General features: G+C 36.1%; 1 protein-coding gene across 3 annotated transcripts in view; it reads right to left on the bottom strand.

Moving 5' to 3' along the window:
* Positions 1 to 331: 331 nt before the first annotated feature.
* DICER1 (dicer 1, ribonuclease III) overlaps positions 332 to 26,023 on the bottom strand; it is a 37,791-nt gene continuing 12,099 nt past the window's right edge. For 2 of the 3 annotated variants that reach the window (XM_059819987.1, XM_059819990.1), the window contains 18 exons: positions 25,625 to 25,867; positions 25,375 to 25,529; positions 23,799 to 23,931; positions 23,225 to 23,300; positions 21,950 to 22,089; positions 19,649 to 19,828; positions 17,442 to 17,655; positions 16,912 to 17,065; positions 14,558 to 14,740; positions 14,132 to 14,237; positions 13,856 to 14,031; positions 12,781 to 13,564; positions 11,217 to 11,372; positions 6,441 to 7,323; positions 4,135 to 4,403; positions 1,346 to 1,508; positions 1,186 to 1,261; positions 332 to 892 (listed from right to left, as the gene is read on the bottom strand). In XM_059819987.1, coding sequence (XP_059675970.1) covers positions 727 to 892; positions 1,186 to 1,261; positions 1,346 to 1,508; positions 4,135 to 4,403; positions 6,441 to 7,323; positions 11,217 to 11,372; positions 12,781 to 13,564; positions 13,856 to 14,031; positions 14,132 to 14,237; positions 14,558 to 14,740; positions 16,912 to 17,065; positions 17,442 to 17,655; positions 19,649 to 19,828; positions 21,950 to 22,089; positions 23,225 to 23,300; positions 23,799 to 23,931; positions 25,375 to 25,529; positions 25,625 to 25,867 — 4,257 coding nt within the window. In that variant the 3' untranslated portion in view covers positions 332 to 726. Of the gene's footprint in view, positions 893 to 1,185; positions 1,262 to 1,345; positions 1,509 to 4,134; positions 4,404 to 6,440; positions 7,324 to 11,216; positions 11,373 to 12,780; positions 13,565 to 13,855; positions 14,032 to 14,131; positions 14,238 to 14,557; positions 14,741 to 16,911; positions 17,066 to 17,441; positions 17,656 to 19,648; positions 19,829 to 21,949; positions 22,099 to 23,224; positions 23,301 to 23,798; positions 23,932 to 25,374; positions 25,530 to 25,624; positions 25,868 to 26,023 lie in introns of all 3 variants that reach the window. The other variant, XM_059819989.1, reaches the window with a different exon arrangement.

Raw genomic sequence — 26,023 nt, 5'->3', positions numbered from 1 at the left:
GTAAAACAGTTTGTTCCAAAAAAGATAAGAAATTAAAGACTATTAATGAGGGTTTATTTATTTTTAAGGCAAGAACCTTTTTTATGCAAGACCATGTGGCATAAGGAAACTGAAGTTTCATTCTACCAGTATGCCAGCCATTTCAATTAAAATCTGTCCCTAACAAATAAGTGCAATAATGATTGGGAATGCCATCTTAATGTAAAAAGATGACATGGAGAGAAAAAAAAAAAAAGAAAAAAAAGGAGAATACTGGCACACTTATTCTTTCTTATACCCAATCATCCAGTACAGTTTATCAACTGCTTTATGACTGGCACTAGTGCACAGATTGAAGAATTTCAAGATTACTATATATAAATCTAGCAACTGCATTAGGCGTAAGCTCCCTGGCCTTCTAACACTAAGCAAAGCTGTACTGACAATAAAAGTAAACCAAAAAAGACCTGACAACAATTATTCTGAACACTTGCTAAATGTCATCATTAAAGCACTCTCGTGATTAAACAAAGCAGAAGTGAGGAAAGAAGACAAGATTGTGTTTGCGCAAAAAACTATAACTACAATTAGTTCCAAAATTTTATACATGTTAAATGATTTATCATCTGTTCTGTTATCAACAAACTTTAAATTCTGTCTTCCAATTTGTTCCTCTCAACATCAACATTTTTAAAAATTTGCTTTATTTGTATGTGTTTTTTTCCCCCATTTTATTTAAGAGGAGTCTCAGCTGTTTGGGACCTGAGGTTGATTTGCTTTGAGGCTTCGTAGCGCTCTTCTCGCAGCTGCAGATTTGGCAATCCTGTAGCTTCTGCCAACACCTTTAAACTTTCCCTTGCCTACAACTTCCACTGTTACTCTGACCTTTCCATCGTAAGTTCTTTCTGCAGGACTGCAAAAATAGACACAAGAATTACTTACTGCCTAGGCAAGTTAATGTGAAATAAGAGACCTACATTCTCTCTTCTATGGAAGTTAAAGCAGTATAGTTAAACAGAAATCATTAGTTTTCTCAGAAAGTTACACAGGAAAAAAAAAAAAATCAGTGAACACACTGATCATGCTAGCTGCTAAGTGCAAAAGAAATTAAAAGTCACTCCTGACATTTAAAAATCCTCAGTAATTTCTGAAACACAGTTTAAAAACATTCTATGGCAGTGTGTACCAAAGGGAGTGTATTCTTACCTAAATTTGGCTGTCTCTGGCTCCATCTCCAGCAGCTCTCGCACTGGGGAACGGGGCACATTAGCAGAGAATTTTTCTATTTAAAAAAAAAAAATTAGTTTTGGTCTCTTTATAACAGATGGCACTTAATTATTAGTTTTTTTCTGAAAGCTGACAATACCTATTAATGGCCTCATCATTGGATAGTACACTTGCCAAACCATTTCCAAAGACATTCCACTATCCATATAAATGGCACCAGCAAGGGACTCAAATATATCCCCCATGGCCTTTGGTACTTCAATGTCTTCCTCTTTTTCTTCATCTTCTTCAGATCTTCTGAGCTGTTTGCAATTAAAAAAAGCCAAGTGGGGGGAGAGAGAGAGAAGGGGAGGAGAAAAGAGAGAAACAATTGCTTCTTTTAAAATAAAACAAAGATCTTCAGAAATGTAAGCTCTCTTACATCTTATCCTGAGCTGCTTTAAGTTTTCATTGACAACTTTCCACAGTGAAATTGTTCTTTTATTCCCCAATGAAACCAAGTTGTTGGGTATATCACTTTTCAAATGTGAAAAAAAATCCCAAACACCATTGTGTACAGAGACCTTATACGCTTTGTGAAGTCCTCCTGTAATAATTGTGTAGGATTTCACCATGGGTCTGGTTTTTTCCAATAAGAAACAGACTTGGCTCTATCAATTCATACTAGAAAGCTACTCACAGCAAAGGAAGAGTTCATACTTAAACATCTCCTAGAAGGAGACTTTAAAATCTGTAAGTCCAAACTCTGGATGAAAGTTGGATGTCCCCTTCCTTACCTCATTTACCCCAGAAACAAGCACAAAACATGCATGAGTAAAATAAGCCATTAATAACTGATAACCAGGAACATCAGACTGAACTAAACAGGCACACTCAGGTATTTATTAAATGTAGCAGACAGCGTTTTCCTCTATGCTACTAATTTAAGACAAGTCTATTCTCATTATTAAAACTAAACTTTCAGTATATGTCTTACAGGTCCTGAGTTAATCTAATCCTTCACTAAAAATACCTCAAATACATATACTATACACACACCTAAGTCCAAACAAAGTAACGTGAAAACAAAGTTTTTGACCATTACTCTCCTCTGCCTAAAGAGAAATAAGTTTGTCAGTCTTTCCCCCCAGCAGCTACCCTCTCACTCCATTTGGTCCCTATTTAGGGTTTAAAACCCGATTCAGTCCTCTTAAGAGTCACCATAGTACTTCATAAACTAGTCCCACACAATATTTTTGCCTAAAATCAAACAAGAAGTCAGACCTGATGTGTACACACTCCAAACGGGAATTTTGATGTTAAAAACCAAATTCAACCGTTTTCAATAGCGTATTTCATACCAAGTGCAAACTGAAGCACTTTTGAGTTACACTGAAATAACAGAAGAAGAGAGAAACTAAGAGCTATAAGGCAAGGGACAACAGATGTTTCAGGAGTGAGATTTGAAAAAAGAAAAGCAGATGACGTGGAGACACACATGGAAGCCAGTCTAGCTGGCATGAACTGCAGAAACAAAGACTCTTGCATTAACTCTGATGAAATAAGAGTTTCAGTAATTCAGTGCCAGACCAAGATAGGGAGCAGGCGTAGGGAGAGTGAAACAAGAATTTTATTTGAAACAGCTATCACACAATTTGGTTGCAACTTTGGTGGAAGTTTCTAGGCAATCTTTTTGCACACTAGCAAAAACTGAACAAAGCTAAAAATCACTACTATGAGCTCTTAAAGTAAGTTTTTAGCTTTTTGACTCATATTGTGAAGAAAACAAGACAGATAACAGACTTTGATCCTCTGATTAAAATAGCCTATATTATCTAAATTTCAGTGACAAATTTCTTAGCCAATGTTTTCTGAACCTTCCCATAAAACACACGGATTTCACACTGCAACAGAGTGCAAGGCCTGTAAACACATATGTAATTGAAGTATTTTGATTCCCAAGCTTTTACATTGCATATCAGAAAGAAGAAATTACTAAAGACAAAGGTAAAATGTCTGTTTAGTGCTGGAGTATTTTCAGACAGAATATTTTTTAAGAGATTGGTCAGTTTTTCAGAAGACAAACTATTAGGGGTATCTATCAGACAACACTTTTAAAGAAAGGATAATAAGAAAGTCCATCTCTTCCAGGACTCTGATTAGCATTTGACTAACAAGGCCCTTGCTCTCATACATTTTCTGAGCAGCTTATCTACATGAGTTAGTTTTAATCCATTCTCCAGCAAATAGATGGCCGTTATCACTAGCTTTGCAGCATAGCACAGATATGATCTGTGTTTGCAAGTCTTCAGTTAAACTACTTTTCAAGTGGCTTATTTGAAAGATGCATATAATGTTTCCCTGGTTAGCAGAGAAAAAGCCTTCAGGAGCAATGTCAAGCACCCTTCAGTACAGTGCAATGACACCTGCTCCAGCAGAAATCGTAAGAAAAAAACAGTGGAAATCTCTGTCAGTGTGCTACATCAAATAATCCCAGCATTGTGCCAAGGCAGTATTGTTCATGATGTTGCATGGATATGCTGTCCTGAGTCAGCATTATGTGACTTAGTAACTCTTCATCACAATTTTATGGTATAGTAGTGCTTCCGATCTGCCAGTGAAGAAAGCAAGCTAAGCATTCCCCCCCCCCCCCCCCCGCCATGTTGTAACAACAACACAAAAGCAAAATAGTGACTGAAATCAAGTGTCACAGAAAAATCTAGAGGCAAACTAGTTTTAACTTAATTATTTTCTGAATGCTATTATTGATTTTATACTTTCTGAAGATTGTATTTTACTTTGCATATTGCACATTTCATTACTGGGAGCCTGCTTCTATGGCTGCTGCGCGCATAAAATTAAAACATTACAAAAATGCACATCACGCTAAGAAATCCAGTGACATGCTTTAAATCAGATACTGAACACATTTCTTCTACTTCCACTAACCTCAGAATCCATTCCTTGCATTTCATTCTTTTCCATTTGAAACTGCACAAAGTCATCAATAACATGAAACAGTTCAGGAGAGACAGCTTTGAAGTACTTGTGGTAGTCATACTTTACAGCTAATGATGCAAAAATGGTATTATTGACTAGAGCAGATCGTAGGTCAGTAAGAACTCCTGGAGAGTGTTGCCGTGGGTCTTCATAAAGGTGCTTGGTTATGAGGTAGTCCAAAATTGCATCTCCCAGGAATTCTAAGCGCTGGTAACAATCTTAAAGCATTGGAAATAGAAGAATGTACAACACCACAATTAAGTTTAAACACACACATTCCTTCCAGGCCTTTTTGGATAGGTTTGGTATGCTGCCGTGTAAATTCCACAAACTAACCAATGCACAGAGAATACAATCTGGTTTTTTTAGAACAGGTATCTTTGTGTTTAAAGGCATTGTTACTGAATTATAAGAAAAAAAAAATCAGGAAAAACAGAAGTTATATCTAATAATAAAGCCACTTTTGAACCCAGTGTTAATTTCTGAGGCTAGCAAAACACTTGTGTTTATAATCAATTAATGCTTTTACTCAAGGTCTTCACATTGTGCTGAGAAACATCAAAAAAGTAAAACCAAGAGAGATTCCACCAGCAGGCTGATCTGAAAACAGTAACAATTAAACCTCCAAAAAATTAATAAAGAAATCAATGTATTAAAAGCAGGCGGAACATACAATCTGAGATTTTTCATCTAATTTGTGACACATTTAGATTTCTCAAAAAGCACTGAACAAAGATTCCCATTCAGAATGGGTCTTTTAAACTGAAAACTAAAATTGCCAAGCCATTGCTGTTTGGAAAATTGACAGGGGACATGGGAATGGAGAGTTATGGAGATCTATTTTTAGAATGTAAGCAAAAGCAAAAAAACCCCTTGAAAGCAAACAGGGATAGGTGGGTAGAGAAGTAAGGAAGACAAAATTACTACAACAGTAATGTGAGTGTGAAACGGCTAGTACTAAGTTGCTTTTACAGCAGCTGAACCCAAGATGCTGCCAGATCTCAACTGCTAGCTACTCCTTAAGAGAAAAAGTTACAGGTAACAGCAATTCACAATTGTCTTACTTGGTAAATAGAAATGGAATAAAAAGTTTCTGCTACCAACAACGTAATTTCATCTAGAAACTATCCCTCAAGGTTTCTGTTTGTTAGTATATATACAAAAAGGAATCATCTACCTTCTATGTGTTTTGTTAAATATCTGTAAAAAGTAAATATATATTTATGTGGGTAATATCACCTAGAATGAAAAATGAAAGGAGCATTTCAGTATTTTGTCAGAACTGTTTCTCAATGTACTAACATTTCAAAATTACTTATTTCTTTAGTTAAAGCAGAGCTTTCTTACTCCTTGGAATAAAGAACTAATTCACTATGGGGAAAAATTTACAGGAATTTACCATTCACTTCGAACAGGGTTGGAATTTTACCACTGTTTGTTCTTAACTGCATATTATCATAGGAAAATATTTAAAGTTTTGGAATGAACAAATACTAAATTAATTAGAATAAGCAAAAGCAATTCAAGAAGATTACAGAAATACAAATTTTTACTGCTGTAAAAAGTTTATGATATCATGTACAGATACACTAAGCAGTTAACCTGAAATTAGTATGTAGTCTGATTTAGTAAATTGCTTCAAACTTTGACTTTAAATATTTATGCAGTAAAACACCTAGACTTAAATTAAGCCTTCCAATTCACAATTTCAAACAGAAGTCTCCATATGCTGCTATCCTATAGACTATTCAGCTACTAAAAATTGTATAGTCTACTTTTAATCTTCAGAAGTACAGTCAAAGGGTAATATTCTTGGGATTAAATTATGGGACAAATTTGCTAAATATATTTGCAAAACACAACCTCTGCTTCTAGAAGTACACTGCAATTTTCCAGAGTTCTACAATAACTTACTTCAGCTAAATGAGGATCTAATGTCAGTCATATATACAACTAGTGATACAGCATCTGAAATGAAAAATGCTGCTCTTTCCTAGAACTTGGTTAGGCTTCAGTAAATCTTTTATCTGTATCAAGCCAAAATATGAATAATCATTGAGATACAGCTTCAACAAGTATCTCCCTCTAAATAAGGGGCAAGATATTATTTTTTAAGATTTTGTATTCAGAGGCTATTGACTTCTTAAAGTACCATGTGATGTCTGAAAAAAGACTACATATGGGAACACAACATATATGGCTTTTTTTACATGTACAATATGGCGAAAAAACCTAGTTTCTTTAAGACAACTTACCAGTAATGGTATTGTAATGGTATGATGCATGAGTAAATGCCTGAAGAAGATAAGCCTTGTTCTTAAAACTGTAGTTTATTTTCTTCTCAAAGTTTTCAAAACCAGAAATAAGGTGATTTAGGGTTTTTTCAGCATCTGGGTGATCAAACATACACCTCGGTGGAATCTTCAAACAGCCATACTCCAGGTCTTTATATAGAGAATGCTCTGAACTCGCTACAGAAGCGGAAACAAAGTCTGGTGAAAGATTTTTCTGCTCACTGTTACAATTCTCTCTGGTAGCACACAAAGTGCCTTCCCAATCAGCCTTTTTAATTACAGGGAGCACCTTCAGCCCCAATGAACACAGGAAAAGCTGAGCAGCTCTTTCACCACAGCTGGTCAGATAGCAGCCCAACAGGGCTTCCACACAGTCTGCAATGCTTTTGTCAGCAATACACTGCTCTGTATGCAAGTCATATGAGATAGACTGTTTTCCTGCATCAACACCACAGTTTTCTTCTGATGGATTCCAGAAACCCACTACAAAATCATCCTCTTCAACAGCCTTGCTAGGATCCAGATAGCACATAGCATCCCAAGAGCTATAGTCAAAATCATCAAAATCTGATGAAAACTGAACACTACCCAGGGATGACTTTTTGGGTGCCTTCCATTCATAGTTTGAATCAGTGGTTGAAAAGTGTGAGAGAGAAATTTTCTTCACAAAAGCCCCTGATCCCATTAACATATTATCAATGAATTTGATATGCTCCTGATCATACTCCAGAAAATCATCTTCAAAGTCTGTTTCTTCCTTGGGTAACCTCCACATTAGGTCTTCATCCTCTTCATCATCATCATAATCATCGAGCTTACCATTAGCCAACAAGTTCTCCTTTGTCTATGAAAGAACACAATGGTATGAAAGAACACAATATGGTACTGAAGAGGGAAATGAGAAACTTTCATTCCAGAACTGTCAGAAGAGTAAGATTTGAGTAGTATCTGCTAATAATAAGACTGATTTTTAAATTAATGTCCCTAATTACATTGTCTGATCAGATGCACAATACAACCTCAATTAACACTAGCATTCTAAGACTAGCATAATTTTCTTGGAATACAAAACCTTTATTACTAACCTGTAATAGTGTATGTTCTACACATAACACATGCTGCAATTCCATAGGAACTTGTACTTATACTTGAATGTGATACACAAAATTAATTGTAAAACCACTGAATATTATATACTTGCACAGCAAAGTAAACAAAAGAAAGAATTCTAAATTAAAAAATTTAGAGAAGTACAAGAAACAGTTTTGGGTGCGTCCTTCTCTACAGCTGCTAAGTAAGGCTATTATAAATGTTTAATCAGTGTAATTTTGAAGATTCTTTCTACATCCTTCTATGGCAGATACTAAGGAGCTTGCAGGGTTTACTACAGTCACAATCATGATAATCGCAGTTTTGGGCCACACAGATGGAAAATGCATTCAATGAAACGATTGTAAGAACTTCTCTAACCTAGGCCTTCAACAGTCATCACCTGAAGCAGCAAAATACATTCATCTATTCTCTCAAACACAGTTAGTTACAAATTAATTCAGTCTACCTAGCAAACTAGTAGAAAGTAAGTTTAGTAAATCAGTGTAGGTGATTTTTATATTACAGATCAAAAATGAGAGTCTAATACCAGTCAGTTGGCAAGAATCTAATGCTTATGTGGGCAACAGTCTTGACTGCATGTGTTGGAGATTCCGTAAGTGATCTTGCTGCTTATTAGACATTAGATATAGGCCAATTTTTGGTTCTGTAAGAATTACTAACTTGTCCTGTGGTTCTTAATTTTAACAAATATGAGATGTCTCCAGTTTGTCATACATTTAATATTACCACGATTTCAATATAGCAGTTCTAAAAATGGAAAAGCAGTAAAAATGGCACACTCCTGTAATATAGGTTTTTGTTGTTTGTTTTTAAACTGAATATTAACATATACATTAAATCATGAAGTAGGATAACTAATCAAAGCAAAGGAAATTAGTATTAATGCTATCCTTTAAGCAAGTACATATTTAAATTTTTCTCTTTTTTCAGGCTATACTTATAGCCTTAACTAACTAAAAGAAAAATTAAAGTTGTCACCAATTTTCTAATACTTACATACATACCCACAACAGTAAAACTAATGATGCCTCATGTCTTTTCCCCGCTCATATTGAGCAAATTGGTATGGACTGATGTAAATTAGAAATTGAACACAGATATGCCCAAGCTATACAACGCTGTACAATTTGCCATGGCCCCAATCCAGGAAAGCACTTAAATGTATTAGCTAAATGCACAAGTAGTCTTCCTAACATCAAAAGGACTATTCACAGGCTCAACCCAGCATCACTGATGTCAGTGGGAATTCTGCCACTGAATTTGATAGGAGCAAGATTGTATTCAAAGTGCTTTTCTGGATTGGGTCCTGAAAGCCAACACCATTTTGAATCAAGTGAAACAGCCTGTATCTGCCCTCAATCTACATACATCATATTGTAGGTCTCAGTCACTTAATATTGCAAATCTGTGAACCAGATGCAACCACTGGGGACCCCTCCCTTTGGGCCAAATGCACAACTCTCTAGAGATGTGGATGGGTGGCAGCTGTAAGGTGTACTAGGCAGCACTTGAAACCATCTAAGGATCAAACAGATCACGACTTTCCTCATGGAGCAGGCTTGGTCAGGTTTAGTAATAAGAGCTAAAAAGCAGCTATAGAAATCCATAGTTTAGACATTTTGCCAAAAGAATTTCTGCTGCTGTAATCACTCATCTCATATATACACAGCAGGGATTTCTACAACTTTAATTGATCTGAAAGAGATAGCAAAATTTTATTTGAAAGAGATATTTTGGATACTAGTAGCAGTATAATGCTCAAAATAACACTAATTTAACCAGTCCCAACCAGAGCTAGTGTGGATTTTTTCTTGTAACACATCACCTGTCATATGTGTCACTGAAATAAAAATACACTCTCTGAATGAGACATGTCTATATGGACAATTCAAACAGATTTCAGTGTCTGCTTTCACAACTATTTAACAAATGATAAATTTCATTTTTACTACAATTTCATTCACAAGTTTCTTAAAACAAAATTAATTTTAATTAGCAGGACAGCTACATGAACTACCCTAACATTGTCGGCACATCGCTTCTTGTATAAAAAAATAATGAAATTCTAAGTGATGAGAACAAACAGTAGGTAAAGGAGCCAGGAAGCAATTCTGATATTTGGGTTTTTTCATCATTAGACAGCATTTAAAAAATAAATCAACAATGAACTCCAGAGAAACAAACCTTTTCTTGAAGAACACCTGATTGATTTTGAATAAGTTATGGCCACTTACAAGCTGAAGATAAATACATGTAAGTGCTTTTTTTTCATGCTCTTTAGAAATCAGCTATTTGATCAAATGAACAAAGGAAGATCTTTCCCCTTAATAAAGCTTGATAACACACACACATAAAAAAAAATATCAACATTTGACTAGGATGTTTTAGTAATAATTAGTCATAACAATGTGAGATTTCTAGCCCCAGTCATAGCCCATCAGCCCACGGACAGAGAATGAAATATACATCCAAGAAAGCAAAGTATCTACTTGGCACAAAACCCACACTTCTTAGTTCCATCACTGTCTGCATTTTGGTCTGAAATTGTATGTTTTATTCACAAATAAACAGTGACTAGCAAAGAGGAAGAGGCCACTGAAAAGCTATGGAGAACTGCAAGCTTTTTAAAAGCAATTATTAGCTCCTGTCCCAAATGTGCTATTTTATTTTTAGAAAGGTATAGCAGTAAGTCTCTTTGAAATGAACTCTTGGCACAATAAAGAACCACAATAATCAGGTTGTTTTATTCTGCAATAAACATTTATTTGCACAGTACATCTACCTAATAGTCCTCTCATGTGCCCTCTGGTGGTTCTACAATCCTAGTGTGGTCTTTAGAATTGGGAAAAAGAAAAAAATCCCTCCACCCTCTTCCCCAGATCTCCAAAGTGGACTCAAGCACTTAAAGATTGTTACCAACTGCTGTGATCAGTGATATTTCTTATACACGCACTTCTACTCTCGACATACAATGAGCTTTGTCAGAAAATAACTTGAATCGTTCCTCATTAAGATTTGACATTCTGAAGCTTTTGGTGATGGACAGTGAGGGTATCTAAGCCAGCACTGTATTTTGGATGAGAAGTAGCTCTCAGTCATACCCGTGGTGTAGCTAACAGCAACCAATATTGAACATTTTCTCAAGCCAGTTCTAATCTTCATTCTGCCTCAGCACTATGAAAAACAGCAACTCCTTTTCATATATTCTATAAAGATGAACTCATTATTTATTAAAAAGCAGACAGTCTTCTGCCTATACATATTACAGCAAAACCAGTAATGATAATTCTGTTTAAAATTTCCAAGTGAAATTTCAAAAAAAAAATTCCTGAAAGCATGCTAACTACAAGCAAGAAAACGTTTTTCTTCTCTGCTTTTCCATTAATATATACACTCATTATTGGGTGATGTTCAGTAAATTTCCTTACTTCAGCTTCTATTCAGGATCAGTTTTCCTCTCATTTTCCGTAAGTTATACTGAAGTTTTAGAAAGGAAACAAAGATACATATTTACTTTTTTATGCTGAAAACATACCAAAATATCTGGGAGGTGGGAGGAGGTAGGGGTGAGAGAATACAGACACGCAAATAATTATTCCTCAACATAGTTAAATAAAGTCTTACCATTTCATCTTTCTCCCACTTATCAGTGTTGCTCTTGTCCTGGTTTACTATGTAACCAGGAGGAAGCCAATTGACTGGGGGATCAAAAATCGATACCACCATACGACTAGGCAGTCCTTTCTTTTTTCCAAGGCGATACAAGTTACAGTTGCTAACCTTCAACAAAAAAAATTCTGATAAACCTCTGGACATACATTTACATAAAAATAGGTTAAAATGCAAAAGGAGCAAAACAATTTTACATGTCAAAGCAGATCTTGTACCATTATGCATTTTCTCTAGTTCTCAAAGGGGAGTTCAGCTTTCTTAATATAGTACAACCAATTCACAGCAAGGTGCAGATTTTTTAAAAAATAAATTTTAAGGCCAAGCATATTAGATGTGACAATTTCAGTTAAAGAAACCTGATACATTAATTCTCTTTGCAAAAGAAAATTATTGCTATTTTTAAAATAAAAGTAAATATAACCTGTACAAGTGTCATTAATTACCAGTGTTAATAATCAACATTCAGACTAGATCTGGAATGAAAAGTGATTGCTATTATGGGTAGATTGACCTAAACCTTGGCAGTAGAAAGTGTTAGAACAGTTCCGTATAACAAATCTTACTAAGTCATAATCCAGATGTATTTTGATCAGGAAGGGGAAAAAAGCACTCTCACATACACAAACATACTTCCTTTTCCTTTTTAACTATCAACTTCTGATCTTTGTTTCTCATTTTAAGCACACTTTCCATGTTTCAAGTCTTGAAATTTGAACTTGAATATTCAATCACTTTATTAGAACTGTGCAACTTATTTAGCCCTCCTTATTCCCCAAGATTAAACTACTCAATCATTTAATTCTCAGAGTGATGCATTTTATCAGAGGTAGACAATCAAATCCATAGCATTTAATTCAAGTTATAACATTCTATGGGGAAAAACACCCAAACAAAACAAACTTTCACATGATTGATTATTCCAGAATTTAAAAACAGCAGCAGTAGAACTGAAGACTGCTCACTACTGTTTACATTTACTTTAAAATACTTTCAAAAGTTTTGATGCAACAGTTCTGTAAGATTTTTTGTTGTTTCATTTTTAGTGTTCCTGTAAGATCATGCTAAAAGTTTTCAAGGAGAGTAACTTATTGAGGAAACAAAGGAAAAGTCAAATTAAAGCTACAACCTGGGGCTCTGTGCTGCTAACTTTCACACCTTCATTCAAGCACTCCTGTTAAAGAGTTTCTACTCAATACAGTTCTAGTGTTCAGTCTGCCAAATGTTCTCACTAACCCAGAACTTTTAGTTCTGTTCAGTCCTGTCCTTTCTTAGGCTGGTAATCAGCTGGTTAAGATTTCAAAATGAACTGTAGAAAACACTTTCAATCAATCACAGTTATGGCAACATTAATCCCTAGTCCAGTATTCTTAGTCCTAATATGCATGCTACCCAATGTATAATCAGTAAAGCTCTGGAATTAAATCAACCTGTTGCCATTCAATCTTCTAGTGAAATTTTTATATATATGGCTTGTTACAGTATGCCTTTTACATAATATCATTGGATTGTTACTTACTTTTTTGCTTCTCATATATGACAGTCGTCCCTCATGAGCATCAGGGTAAGTGCAAAACAAGTATGTAGTGATGGCATGCTTTAAAAATGAATCACCAAGCATTTCTAGCCGCTCCAGGTTAAATCCATCACTAGCATTTGAAAGAGTCAAAGCTTGAAGAATGAGACCAGGATTAGGACCGAGAGTTTTTGAGGAGTACCCACTGGAAGGGTTCTTTTCTGAATCTGCTCTGTCTTTTGAAAGATTAATAGCTTTTGAAGTACTGGTGGTCACTGCCATTTTGGGGCATCCATCTGAGGTAGATCTGTTAGCATTTCCATCAAGGTATTTATTACTCAGTAGAGTACATTCATTGCTGGGCTTGGGCTGGTTCTCACTGCTGTATAAATTCTGAATGGGATATGAGGTAGTTGGTTGTACAGGTATTTCCTGCCTGCAGTAATTCAGCTGATTTCCTTGGCAAAAGTCTCTGTTAACTAAATCACAATTGCCATTGGCAAGATTTTTATTATAAGAAATACCATTAATTGCTGCAAGTTCTGCCGAGACATCAATTTGGAGCTTACTGGGTGACTCATTGAGCAACGTTCTGTAACTCACAGACATTTGGTCATGGTTTTCTGCAGAAGAGGTTCCATTAGCACCTTGATGTGCAGCATTTTCAGGGACTACAATTGTGCTGTGCTTACAGTAATTTTCATTCTCTACTAAAGAGGAGTTAGGAATAGAGATGAAGGATTTGCTGTCAATAGACTTTTTCCATCCGAAGTCCAAGTTAGGATATCTGTAAAGATACATGCTGATTTTGTTAACAAAAAAATATTATCACAAGACAAGAAGACTCTATGTGCACATACATGTTTTAAAAAGCCACGTTCTGAAAACAACAGTGACTGCAGCATCTAACACCACCTCTCACAATCACGTTTTTTTAAACTATGTTTCACTGAAAACTGACATGAGTTAAACAAAGGGTTATCGGTTTTAAATTCATGAAGTAATAATTAAGTTTTCACCTTGTTTTCTAATGAAGTCAGGTATCATACTGAAAACTACATACTGAAAAAATACATGCCTGAAATCTGCAGGAAGTGATTTAACCCCTACACCAGCATCAGTGGCTGTTTGAGCTCTTAGTTCCTCTGCTGTCAAAAGGCAGTGCAGGCGATAAAGTATGCTGGGGAGGCAAACTGCTTTTCTCCACAATGATGCTGGAATAGGATGTATAGCACAGAGCTCTGGAACCAGTATCTGGGGAGAGGAGGGGGGAAGAAAAGAATTTTACCTGTAAAGGTAGCTGTCAGATCACTGTTAAGAGAGAGGCAACTTGAATTAGATACTTCTATTTTACCTGCTTATTCTGCAAACTTTCCCACTTCGCTTTCCTCTTCTCAGCACTGCTTAGTGGAAGTGCTTTCCCCTTCTGATTCAAATGGCGTGGAGTCAAAAGATTAAGTCTAAAAACCATGTGAAAATACTTTAAAGTAAGTACATAATTGATGAGTAGAACTTACTAGCCTAAACTTTCTGAAGTGATGACTTAATTCTTAGTATTCAACCTTAATGCATTGTGAAGTGACAGCACAGTTACCTCTGGAAAAAAATGGACTCAAGTTACAGATGTTATAACGTAAGTGAATTACCCCTCAAGAAAAAAAGAAAAATCAGTAACTGTATTGGAAAACACAAACCCACAGCTTTATTCTTTTTTTTTTTTTTTAAAAAGGCACTTTATTGTGAAACTACAAACATCAGACACAAATATGACTGCTGTTACCTTGAAGATGTGTGGTCCACATCCAGCAGTGGCTGGTTGAGATTGGTCAGATCAAGATTATACTTTGTTTTATAATATTCAGCAAAAGTTTCATATTCGGGGGAAGGGAATTTACTGAGTGGAGTAAGATCAGTGTATACATCAGCTACATAGAATCGATGAGGCTGATCAAAATTTCGATACCTAAAAAAAAAAATAAATACTTTGGCATATGTTATAGCCTTAGAGTAAAGCTTGTGCTAAGTTCTTCATATTCTAACGTGGTCAGGTAATAAACCGTTAAATAGCTCACTTGAGCTTTTTGGTTAGTGGAATTTTTCTGTGGTAGAAACCATTTAGCTAGCTCAAATAACTAAATGAGAAACATGCTATAAGATAAGGAAGAATAAAGTCAACCTATAATCTACGGAATTCCCTCTACGGAAATATTTAAATTAAATGCAGGATTTGTCTTCAATATCTAATACAAAATCAAGCTCTGGACAACAATCTCCAAGAGTAATGCTGCAAATTATAATTTCTTAATTCCAAACACCTAACAATTAAACTTGGTAATTTGCCTTTTTAATGACTAGTTTCTTATGTGCTACAATCAGTAGAAATGGAGTTCTACTGCATACAAAGATGGTACTTACTACCTTACATCTGAACTGGCATTTTAACCATGTCATGCTCCAAAATAAAGTTAAACTACAAAACCCCAAATACACAGTAAGGTAAATTTACAAGCCTTCCAAGGATAATGCAGTTCTTGTAATACAAGCAGAATGTTAGAAAAATAAAGCCAGAATGCCGCAACACCTTTACTGTGATCCTATTGTGATCATTGGATACTATGGTGATAAACATGCACAGGAAAATAACAGTAATAAAAAACCCCATAAAATCAACAGTCAATATTTACATTAGCATTAGCTTATTTTGTACTTTGATGTGCTGCATTTATCATTTTAAGCTTCTATTCAAATAGCTAAATAGACATCGCTAAATAAAATTACCACACTATTAATGAGTCTTTTTAGCTTTCTTCCGAAGAGAAAAATCAAGAAAACCATATTCCCAGGTTGTCTGAACGTCTTCATTGAAGAACACGTGGTTTAAAGGAGCTTTCAACAAATCCTTTTTTCTTAGCTTATTCACAACCATGCCTATTCTGAAGAATTCAAATCAGAACTGTACGAATACACAGTCATTGTATTATGCTTCCCCTGAGGAGTTTACAACCAAGCAGGATAGAGGACAAGCACATATTTCCACTATTTTTATAGTGACTGGAAACAGAAGTACTTGAAATTCTGAGATTTCTTAATATATGAAACAAGGTGAAAAATTTTTGGTTTCTCCCAAGCCTGAACATTATCAGATGGCAACTAATAATTCTCGTAAGAGAGATATACTCAGCCACCTACCCCAGGCCCACCCCCAATCAAAAAAAAAAACCAAAAGGAGAGGGAAGGGTAAAGAATAATTCTGGTTTAGGCACTGTGGCCAGATCTTCAGACAAGTAAAATACCATAGCTTCACTGAAGTCCAGCAACTGTGCTAATACACACCACCTATGAGCTACTTCTGTGGTCTGATCACAATGAAGTAATGCTTTTACACAGTGATGGTCTGTCACCACTTTTTTTTTTATACGAGCATTTTTACCACAGTAGTCATCAGCACAAGTGGGAAGACATTAAAAGAAAAAAATAAATAAATCTAACACAGATAAGGCCAAAACAAAGTACTAATATTTATCTTCCATATATATTCTGAAACTACCGTTGTTTACAACATACTAGGTACAAGCACAAGCCAGTCAGTCCATTTCCTTTTTTCACATCATGCCAAACATGACATAGGGAATAATTAAGTCTCCACAAGACCTACCAATTCTGGGGAACCTTTGCATATCCAGTACATAAAATAATGTAAATTTCTCCTCTAAATACCACTCAATAGAAAGATTCTTTTAACTGGGCTTTTATACTTGTTAATTTCTCCGTCTACCAACAGCATACCTTCCTTTACCAGGTCTCAGTCTTCCAAATTAAAATTGGTTTCAGTAGGCCAGATCTTGATGAAGTCGCAACGTTTTATCAGAATAATATGTAAGTTTTGTGGTGAATTCTATTACTCCTAATAAAAAGGTAATGAGTCTTGGGAGACCTAAACACTTAAATGCTACTATATAATATTAACTATTGACTAAAAAATATCTTTAAATTATTTGAGACACCACCAGGTACCTTTAGATTAATAGCATACATTTCTCACAAGCAATTCTATTGCAGATACTAACACCCCCTTATTCAAGGGTTCGTATAAATACAATAGGTACATACCTAAAATATGTATACAGTACTCACCGTGGAATGATAACCGCATCCTGGTAATCTTCTAACTTGAAAATAAAAGGCATTTCTTTTGTATATTGTGTACTGGGAATGCCTGTACGCGCCTCAGATTTCTCAATGTCTTCCATAAACTTAAAGTCAATGTCCAAAGTGCTGGAGTCATCAACTTAAAAAGGAAAATGTATAACTCTGTTATTTGGGGAGAGTTTTCCAGGCTGAACTTTTCTGGGAAGTTGTAAATTACAAAATCTTTTTTTATACAATACACATATTTGATTATTTTAAAAAAAATTTCAAAGGAGACATATATTTGATTTTAGACCCTTATGGAGTCAGCTGAAACCTACTATAAATCAACTCACATCAAGTTAAAACTAATTTGGAATTGTGAAGAAGTAAAAAAATATAAATAACAAATTTCCATACTACCACATATAGTATTATTTCTACAGCTAACACCTGAAATTTTACATAAACACTAACAAACATGTTGCTAAAGGAATTCAAAGTGAATATTTAAAAAATAAGAGCTCTGTTCTTACCAACATTAAGAGGTAGAACACAATAGGCTGAATCAGCTTCTATGGGTTTGAACTCTAGTGCAGGTTTCTCAAGACGAAGAATATGTGAAAAAATGTACTGGTGGAGTCGTGTTATCAGCTCAAGCATTTGCAGAGACAGTGTAAAACCAGATTTCTTAAGCTCAATAGATATTGTAACCTCTCCAGAGCGAGTATACACAGGAAAGTGAGGAATCTAAATAAGAAGAAAACAAAAGAAATCAAGAGAGAAAATCCAGAGTAGGATTCTTCTACAGAGTACCAGTTGTTTTTTAGTTCAGATGCTAAGGTAGCACTTGCCTGACCCCACAGCAAACTGGATCAAACTGGGTCAGAATTTTGACCTCTGATGACCTTCAATTATAGCTAAGATTTTGAAGGCTTAAAGGATGACTTTTTTTTTTTAATAGTTCTCCTTGTATTTTACAGTCTTCTCTTTATACAAGATCAAGTAAAAATGGAAGTCTTTTCCATTATGGAGGAAGAAATGTGAAAACCAGCAATATTCCTCAGCTGAGTCTCATCCACAGAAAATGCCTTTCTATTAAAAACTTTCCTAAGCAATAGGTACCAATTTCAATTAACATGGCCTACTTTTTCTGCTGCTGCAGACTAGGAATGCTGAAAGGACTTATAGCTTTCTTATAGGTAAGGTAGCGCTGCAGGCCATCTTTGTAGCTGATATGCCACTCCTATCATACCTCATAGAAAAAAGGAGGAAAATTTTCAATTTGCCACTGCAAAATAATAAAAAATAAAATTGTAAAACAAAAGTTTGACAAAACCAGAAACAGATTGTTCCATAACTAAAGACAGAAAATGAAGTGGTGACTGGGCTGGATGGATTCTCACAGCGTTCTCCTGGAGAAACTGGCTGCTCATGGTTTGGATGGATGTACTCTTCGCTGGGTTAAAAACTGGCTGGATGGCCGAGCCCAGAGAGTCATGGTGAATGGAGTTAAATCCAGTTGGCAGCCGGTCACAAGTGGAGTCCCCCAAGGCTCAGTTTTGGGGCCGGTCTTGTGGAATATATTTATCGATGATCTGGATGAGGGGATTGTAACCTCTCCAGACTTGATGATCTTGGACTTGATTATCTTACAGGTCTTTTCCAACCTTCGTGATTTTGTGATTCTGTGATTGAGTGCTCCCTCAGCAAGTTTGCAGATGACACCAAGTTGGGTGGGAGTGCTGATCTGCTCCAGGGTAGGAAGGCTCTGCAGAGGGATCTGGACAGGCTGGATCGATGGGCTGAGGCAAACTGTATGAGGTTCAACAGGGCCAAGTGCCGGGTCCTGCACTTGGGTCACAACAACCCCAGGCAACGCTACAGGCTTGGGGACGAGTGCCTGGAAAGCTGCCCTGCAGAGAAGGACCTGGGGGGTGTTGACTGACAGCCGGCTGAACATGAGCCAGCAGCGTGCCCAGGTGGCCAAGAAGGCCAACAGCATCCTGGCCTGTATCAGAAATAGCATGGCCAGCAGGAGCAGGGAAGTGATCATGCCCCTGTACTCGGCTCTGGTGAGGCCACACCTCGAACACTGTGTTCAGCGTTGGGCCCCTCACTGCAAGAAGGACATTGAGGTGCTGGAGTGTGTCCAGAGAAGGGCAACGAAGCTGGTGAGGGCTCTAGTAAACACGTCCTATGAGGAGCAGCTGAGGGAACTGGGGTTGTTTAGTCTGGAGAAAAGGAGGCTCAGGGGAGACCTTACTGCTCTCTACAGCTACCTGAAAGGAGGTTTTAGTGAGGTGGGTGTCGGTCTTTTCTCCCAAGTAACAAGTGATAGGGCAAGAGGAAATGGCCTCAAGTTATGCCAGGGGAGGTTTAGATTGTCTATTAAGAAAAACTTCTTCAGAGAGAGAGTTATGGAGCACTGGAACAGGCTGCCCAGGGAAGTGGTTGAGTCACTTACCCCTGGAGGTATTCAAAAGATATGTACATGTGGTGCTTAAGGACATGGTTTAGCAGTGGACTTGGCAGTGCTAGGTTTACAGCTGCACTCTAATCTTTAAGGTCTTTTCCCATCTAAATGATTCTATGATTCTATATTATTGCTTATTTTCTCTAGGTTACTTGATACAAGCAGCACTTATGGTCATTTCCAACTCTTCAGTCTGGGGGTGGGGATAAAGTAGAAAATGACAGGTTGTAAGGCACGTAGAATATGGAAAGGAGCTAGACTCATTACCTGAGGTATAGGTTTGGCTGTCAAGATGCCAAAACATCTTGTTGTATCCTCAGGAGGATATAGCTTTCGTCTCCTGAAGTTGAGCTCATCAGGTAGAGGAGTCGTTAACACCATTCCTATTACATACAGGTAACAGGGCTGATCAGGTTTGGGATAACTATCCCTTAAACATTCTGGAATCTAAAAATACAAAAAAACCCAAACATTAACATGATAAAAATAAGCAAAATTCACCTTAAGACTATTCTTTGAACAAGGCTTCACATGTTTATTTGGAAAGGTATTGCTAAAAATGACGAATAAGAAAGAAAAAGAAAAACACACAGAAAAAACCTACAACCCAGTAATTCAATTCTCATATAAGCTTGCCTGAAGTTACAGCTTCAGTAACAAGGATTCTTTTCCCCAGCAGAGCTGTTTAGAAGTATCAAAAATGTTTTTTATACACTTGGGACAAACACACAAAATTTGATACCCTGCCCCTTTGCCCAGGCACTACACTATGCAAATTTTCTAATGACAATTCTAGCTTGCAGATGTGAATACTTTTCTCATGACAATTCTAGCTTGCAGATGTGAATATTCACAACAGCCACAAGCACTTTTAACTCTGTTACTCATATCTGTCATAGACCTGAAGAAACCATGCTTTATGTTTGGTAGGAGTTCATTACTTTGTAGGTCTCAAAAATGATCCTCCTGTTTATCTAAAACTAAACTGCAATACATGTAATCCTGGTTTTTAAAGTTATACCATAGCAAAAGTATGGCCTTGGCTTAATGGAAAATTACTCACAAATTTAATAACTATATTAAGCCCAAGAGGATCCTGTAGACCTTAAACATTTGCCAAAGCTTCTTTTCCAGATGTGAAAAGTTGGGACAAAAGCAAGGGAAAGTATTCTTGGATTCTATATTAAAAAAAAATAACCAAGAAAGAATGATGCATCACTTGACAAATCAACTCCTCTGAATGAGAGATACAATAATCATGCATTTTACAAGACACCCCTACTCCAAAAATCACTAGTGAGGTTAAGAGGACTGAGGAAGGCACTGGTTACAAGAAGCACCAAGAAACACTGCAAAGATTCAAAATGTTTGTGAAGTATTGCAAGAAAGGTTTTCTCTGTTCCCTCTGTAATATACTCTATGAAGCCACAGTGTCCTTTCCTAAGCTTTCCTAATAACCAGTTATTTAAACTACTAATAAAATTGGGGCATGTGGAGGATGCCAAGAATGGAATTACATAAGGGCTATTGCCATAACTGAGGCTGCACATGAACATACAACACAGCACTGTAACCTGCTACTGTGAACGAACATGCTGACATTCCTACATGTGAGCAAAGGCTATCAGTTTCTTTGTCAAATGCAAAGATTATCAGAAGATACTATGCAATCTATTCTGCATGAGTTACCTGTCCTATTCAAAGAACCTTAGAGAGAACCTGTAACAACCGCAGGGGAACAAGTAAGGTTCCAGAGTAGTAGCAAAATACTCTGACAAAGCTTTTCTCCATTTTCTCTTTAAAGTATTTGACATTCCCCTATAAATACTGTCTAAGAAGTCCAATTCTACAAACTGATGTGGCTGAAACCTGTTGTAACAGATCTATGGATAAGTGAACATGGCTGAAACCTGTTGTAACAGATCTATGGATAAGTGAACAATGCAGAGCTATAGTAAATATCTTATGTGACCTCTTTAGCGTATTGAGTATATTTGGAACTATTTTAAAAGTAAAAAATATTAAAAGTGTACTTATTTGGTATTCTAAGATTTAAACCAAAAATTATGAAAGTCTGTGTTTGACCAGTAAAGTCACCAAACTAAACCAAGCGTCTAAAAAAAATAAATATTTCTGTGTTTAGCACCTGGCGGGTAACTTTGACCCCCTGGGCATCTCCTTCAGTCTTCAATTATTTGTCTGGAAAGGCAGTAATTCTTCCTTTGCTCTAGTATATTTACCACAGAACTTAAAATTTTTACAGATTATTAATGCAGGACAATTTTTCCTCCCAGTTATTTCTATGTAGGCAAATACAGTCAACAAGCTTTATAGAAAGTGTAGATTCTTTGAACTGCAGGCATGCTTCCTAAGCACATGGTCGCATAAGTTCATTCAGGTAATAATGCAAGTTTCCATACAGTTAAAACTGCAAAATATTTCCACTATAAATGCAAGGTTTGTTGTAAAAGATTCTTATCAGGTAAGATTAAGAGTTGGCAATTTTGTCTTCTTATCAGTACATAAAGCATTTGATCAGAGATGTGGACAGTGGTGAGTGATACTAACAGCTTTAGGATAGCACTGTCTTCGTTTTGTAGAGCCTGGCCTTCCTGGAACACTGGTTTCTTCTTCATCATGTAAATCAAGCTCCTCCTCATATTTAACCGTTTCTTTACCAACTGGCATCAGATGATCATCCAGTTCACCTGAATATTATGAAAGAGTACAAAGAAATAGCATTACGAACAATCAAATTTTTGTTCCTTCAGATGCTATGCAGTAGATGTGATTGCTCATCAAAACAGCTCACCTAAGTTTTTAAAATACACTTACTACTGCAAGGCTCCAAAAGTGTAACTTTGAGGAAAGAGTGATAAAAGTTATTTTTACTACATATAATAAATTTTGCCAAAAATGTATCTGAAATTTTAATTAAAAAATTGAATTCTATAATGAAAATAACACAGAAAAATAAACTAAATAAACTTCTTTGCCCATAAAAACCAACCAGTGACTGAAATACTCTTAAAAATCACTCACATGGAGTTATGCCAAGAAAGAAAGAACAGTTATACTTCTGTATCATGCTAAAAACTACTGTTGAATGTGCACTCCGAACACTGAGTTGAGCCATCATGCTGTTATTCTTGGATGCATTTACTGGTATGAATTCAGTGATCAAAAGGTTTAACTCAGACAGAAAAAAATACAAACCCCAGACCTACAAATTTTTTTTGCTTGTAAGATACATAAATACTTCTGTACTTCATCAAACCACCCATAAGATGGAATTAACTTTAAAACATTCCACAATAAAAGAATATGCTCCATTATACATACTAGAGACAAGAGAGCTGAAATAATCCTGCAGTGTCCTATTTTTGGAACATGACTTATAATACAGTAGAGAATACAATAAATTTAGGGCTGTGTATTTTATATTTTAATTTGTTACAACTCACGTTAAAAAACAAGTTATTTTTTGGTGGCAGGATGTAGTCTCTGAACTATAATCAAAACCTTCTAGAGAACAAGACTCTTTTCCCCTTTATTAAGTATATTCAATGTCAAAATCTGTGTGTCTTGTATTAACATTGCATTTGCTGTTTAAGACAAAATATGTTAAATAACAAGATTCCCCTGGAAAATTTAACTTTATCTTACAAGGTGTAAGCTAAATTAGTAAGTACATGATCATATCACAAAACAAGGCAAGAGAAAGGAAACTATCATAGATGGCTATAGCAGAAATGCATGTATATGCATAATATCCATACCATGTTCAATTTCTCAATTACAAAATATGATTTACCAAAGAGGTGTTGCTTTTCCAGTTCTTACCAATTTTGTGCAGTTTTTCACAGCAAATAAGAGCTACAACTCTCTCAGCCAGTCTTGCACAACTCATTGGAGGACCCTACAAACATTTAAATATTTCTTAAAAACTTTGATTGGTTAGCACATCACTTCTTATACATTTTACAAACAGTTTAACACAAACATTAGGTAAGCAAAGCTTTGTAAAGTATTACACTGATGACAGTTTTGTGAAAATATTCAGACTTATGTTGTTTTTCCACAGCAGCCAAAATTACAAGTTGTTGAACTCAACATACTATTGATCAAAACCAGTAAAAGACATTTTACCTACAACCAATACTTAAGTGTGTAAAAAAGCAAGGCACTGGGAAGAACATCTAAATATTTTTGCCTTTGGAATAAACAGTAACTGCTGGAAAACAGATTATAACAGATACAGAAAGGGATCTAAATACAGTTAGAGACCACGATACAGGAAAAGAAAAATCATGTTGTTTTCATTACAACAATGAAAAACTAATTCTAGAAAAGGCACACCCACACCTACACCAACATATTCACTTATTTCTATGCTTTTCCTTCCCCAAATACCTACAACAATTGAAGCTCGAAGAGGTGAGTTGATTGGCAGGTAGAGAGTAGAGTAAAACGTATGATCAGGTAGTTCTCGGGTTTTACACTTGGGAGCTAGGTGTGTAAATGGATCACTTGGTAATCTAGCGCAGTACCTAAGTTGACAAAACATTTTACAAATCATCAAAACCTGCAAATTGAAACCTAAAGACATTTCAATGGAATCTCGCCTACTGATGTAAACACTACAGAAGATGATTTCAGGTCATACTGAGCACTACAAGGGTACAACTGCTGACTGATGTTCAATTAACTGCCAAGCAGGAGACTTCCAAGTCCTTTATTACAAAGCTGGTTTCTGGAAGGTGGTTCCAAGGTTGAAATGATGTACAGGATTATTCCATCCCAGGTACCAAAGTTTGCATTTGTCTTTGTTTAACCTCCCGAGTTTACTATTGTCCTATTCCTCCTATTTGTCATGGTTTCCCTCTGAATGGTAGCCTTACCTACCCTGCACTCACTTGCCCCTCTCCCAACTTGGTGTCAAACATCAGCACGTTTGCATTTAACTGTATTGGACCTCCTAATGGCCCATGAGTAATGCCACACATAAACAGCTACCAGCTAACCTTTGAATCATCTACTATTACACCCTTTGAACCTGACAGCTTTGCCAGGTTTTATTTACCAGGCAGTTCACCCAAATGGTCTGCATCTCATGAATTTGGCCACTAAGGTACTGTTGGCAATTGCACTGAAAGCTTTACGTAAGTAGTAAATGACTTCCACTGCTTTTCTCCTCTTCATAGTCACGCAAGCACTTCATCACACAGGAGACAAGGTTGATGAGGCAAAAAACTGTCCTTGATAAAACTCCTGTTGGCTGCTGCCAACCACTTTTCATTTACATGCCTGGAAAGAGCTTCCATGAGGACTTGGTCCGTAATATTCCATATGACTAAGGTAAAATTGACCAGTCTGTAGCTCCCTGGATCTTCTTCCTTACCTTTTTTGAAGTGTCATAACTTTTACCTTTTCCTGTCACTGAGGATGTCCTCTAATTGCCATGGCCTTACAAAGACAGTATTGGCTAGCTCCCTTGGAAGCCTATCATCCTGTCTCATGAACTTGCATTATGTTCAGCTTATTTACTATGGTTTTTTTTTTAAACATGACAACAGATTTCTATTACAAATGTGAATATTAGAACTGGAAGATTTTACTACAGTTTTAGCAAGCCATGTTTTTGTTTGTTTGTGGGTTTGGGTTTTGGGGTTTTTTTAAATCTAGTTTGCCAAGAGCAAAAAAAAAAATCTTAATACCCATTTTGAAAAGGAGTGTTTCAGGGCAGCTTTTAATTAAAGAGGAATCTATATCACTAAATTTATTATCAGGGCTAGAACCTCTGTAGGATAAAGAGAAAAAAGCAAACTATCCCTTCAAACTGCTGTAACCACTTTCTTTAGGAGGGAAGATCCTACAAGATTCCTAAGAGGAAACTGTGTACAATGCCCCAGGCTATGCTTCCATGTTGTGAGAGACAGACTAAGAAACTTTTTATTTAAAGACAAGAAGTAAAAAGTGAATATGCCTCTTACCTATTTATGTGTCCAATAGCAGTATTAATAGTAACTCTTGGACTGTTCTCATCTGGCCTTAACACATAGGGTGGAAATAGATCATCATCATCAACAATGGGTTCAGTTTCTGTTTCATTGGTATCGACAGATTTTGAGCATTTGTTTCTCAGGATCTTAATATTTCAAGAACAGAGCATAATGAGAGATTTTTCCTTTAAAATACTATGATAAATTTAACAAAAACAGGCATGTTCCTTTGACCTCATACCTTCTCAATTGCTTTGTATGTCTTAAGATCGTCTTCAAAACTTCTGATTTTGTCTGTATCTGCTAACATGATGTAATTGGAAATTGGTGCTCTAGCTCTTCCTTTTGACTGCACATAAGAACGGTATTCTGTGGGCAAATCAAAACGCACCACCAAGTTGCATTTTGGTATGTCAACACCCTCTTCTACAATACTAGTAGCAATAAGTAGGTTGGTCTCATGTGCACGAAATTTTCTAAGAACCTGCAAAAGTAATGAAGACAAATTTGAGAGATGAGTCTGAGACCTGTTTCCATCATCAGATTCATCAAAAAACAGTAAAAACAAGGACAGTAGATCAGACATTTCAAAAACTTGTCTAAATATGCAGATATAAAACTATCACAAAAAATTTTTTCA

Source organism: Gavia stellata, chromosome 7, assembly GCF_030936135.1.
Source record: "Gavia stellata isolate bGavSte3 chromosome 7, bGavSte3.hap2, whole genome shotgun sequence".
In the NCBI taxonomy this organism is placed as follows: domain Eukaryota; kingdom Metazoa; phylum Chordata; class Aves; order Gaviiformes; family Gaviidae; genus Gavia; species Gavia stellata.
This window is presented reverse-complemented; position numbering and strand designations above follow the sequence as displayed.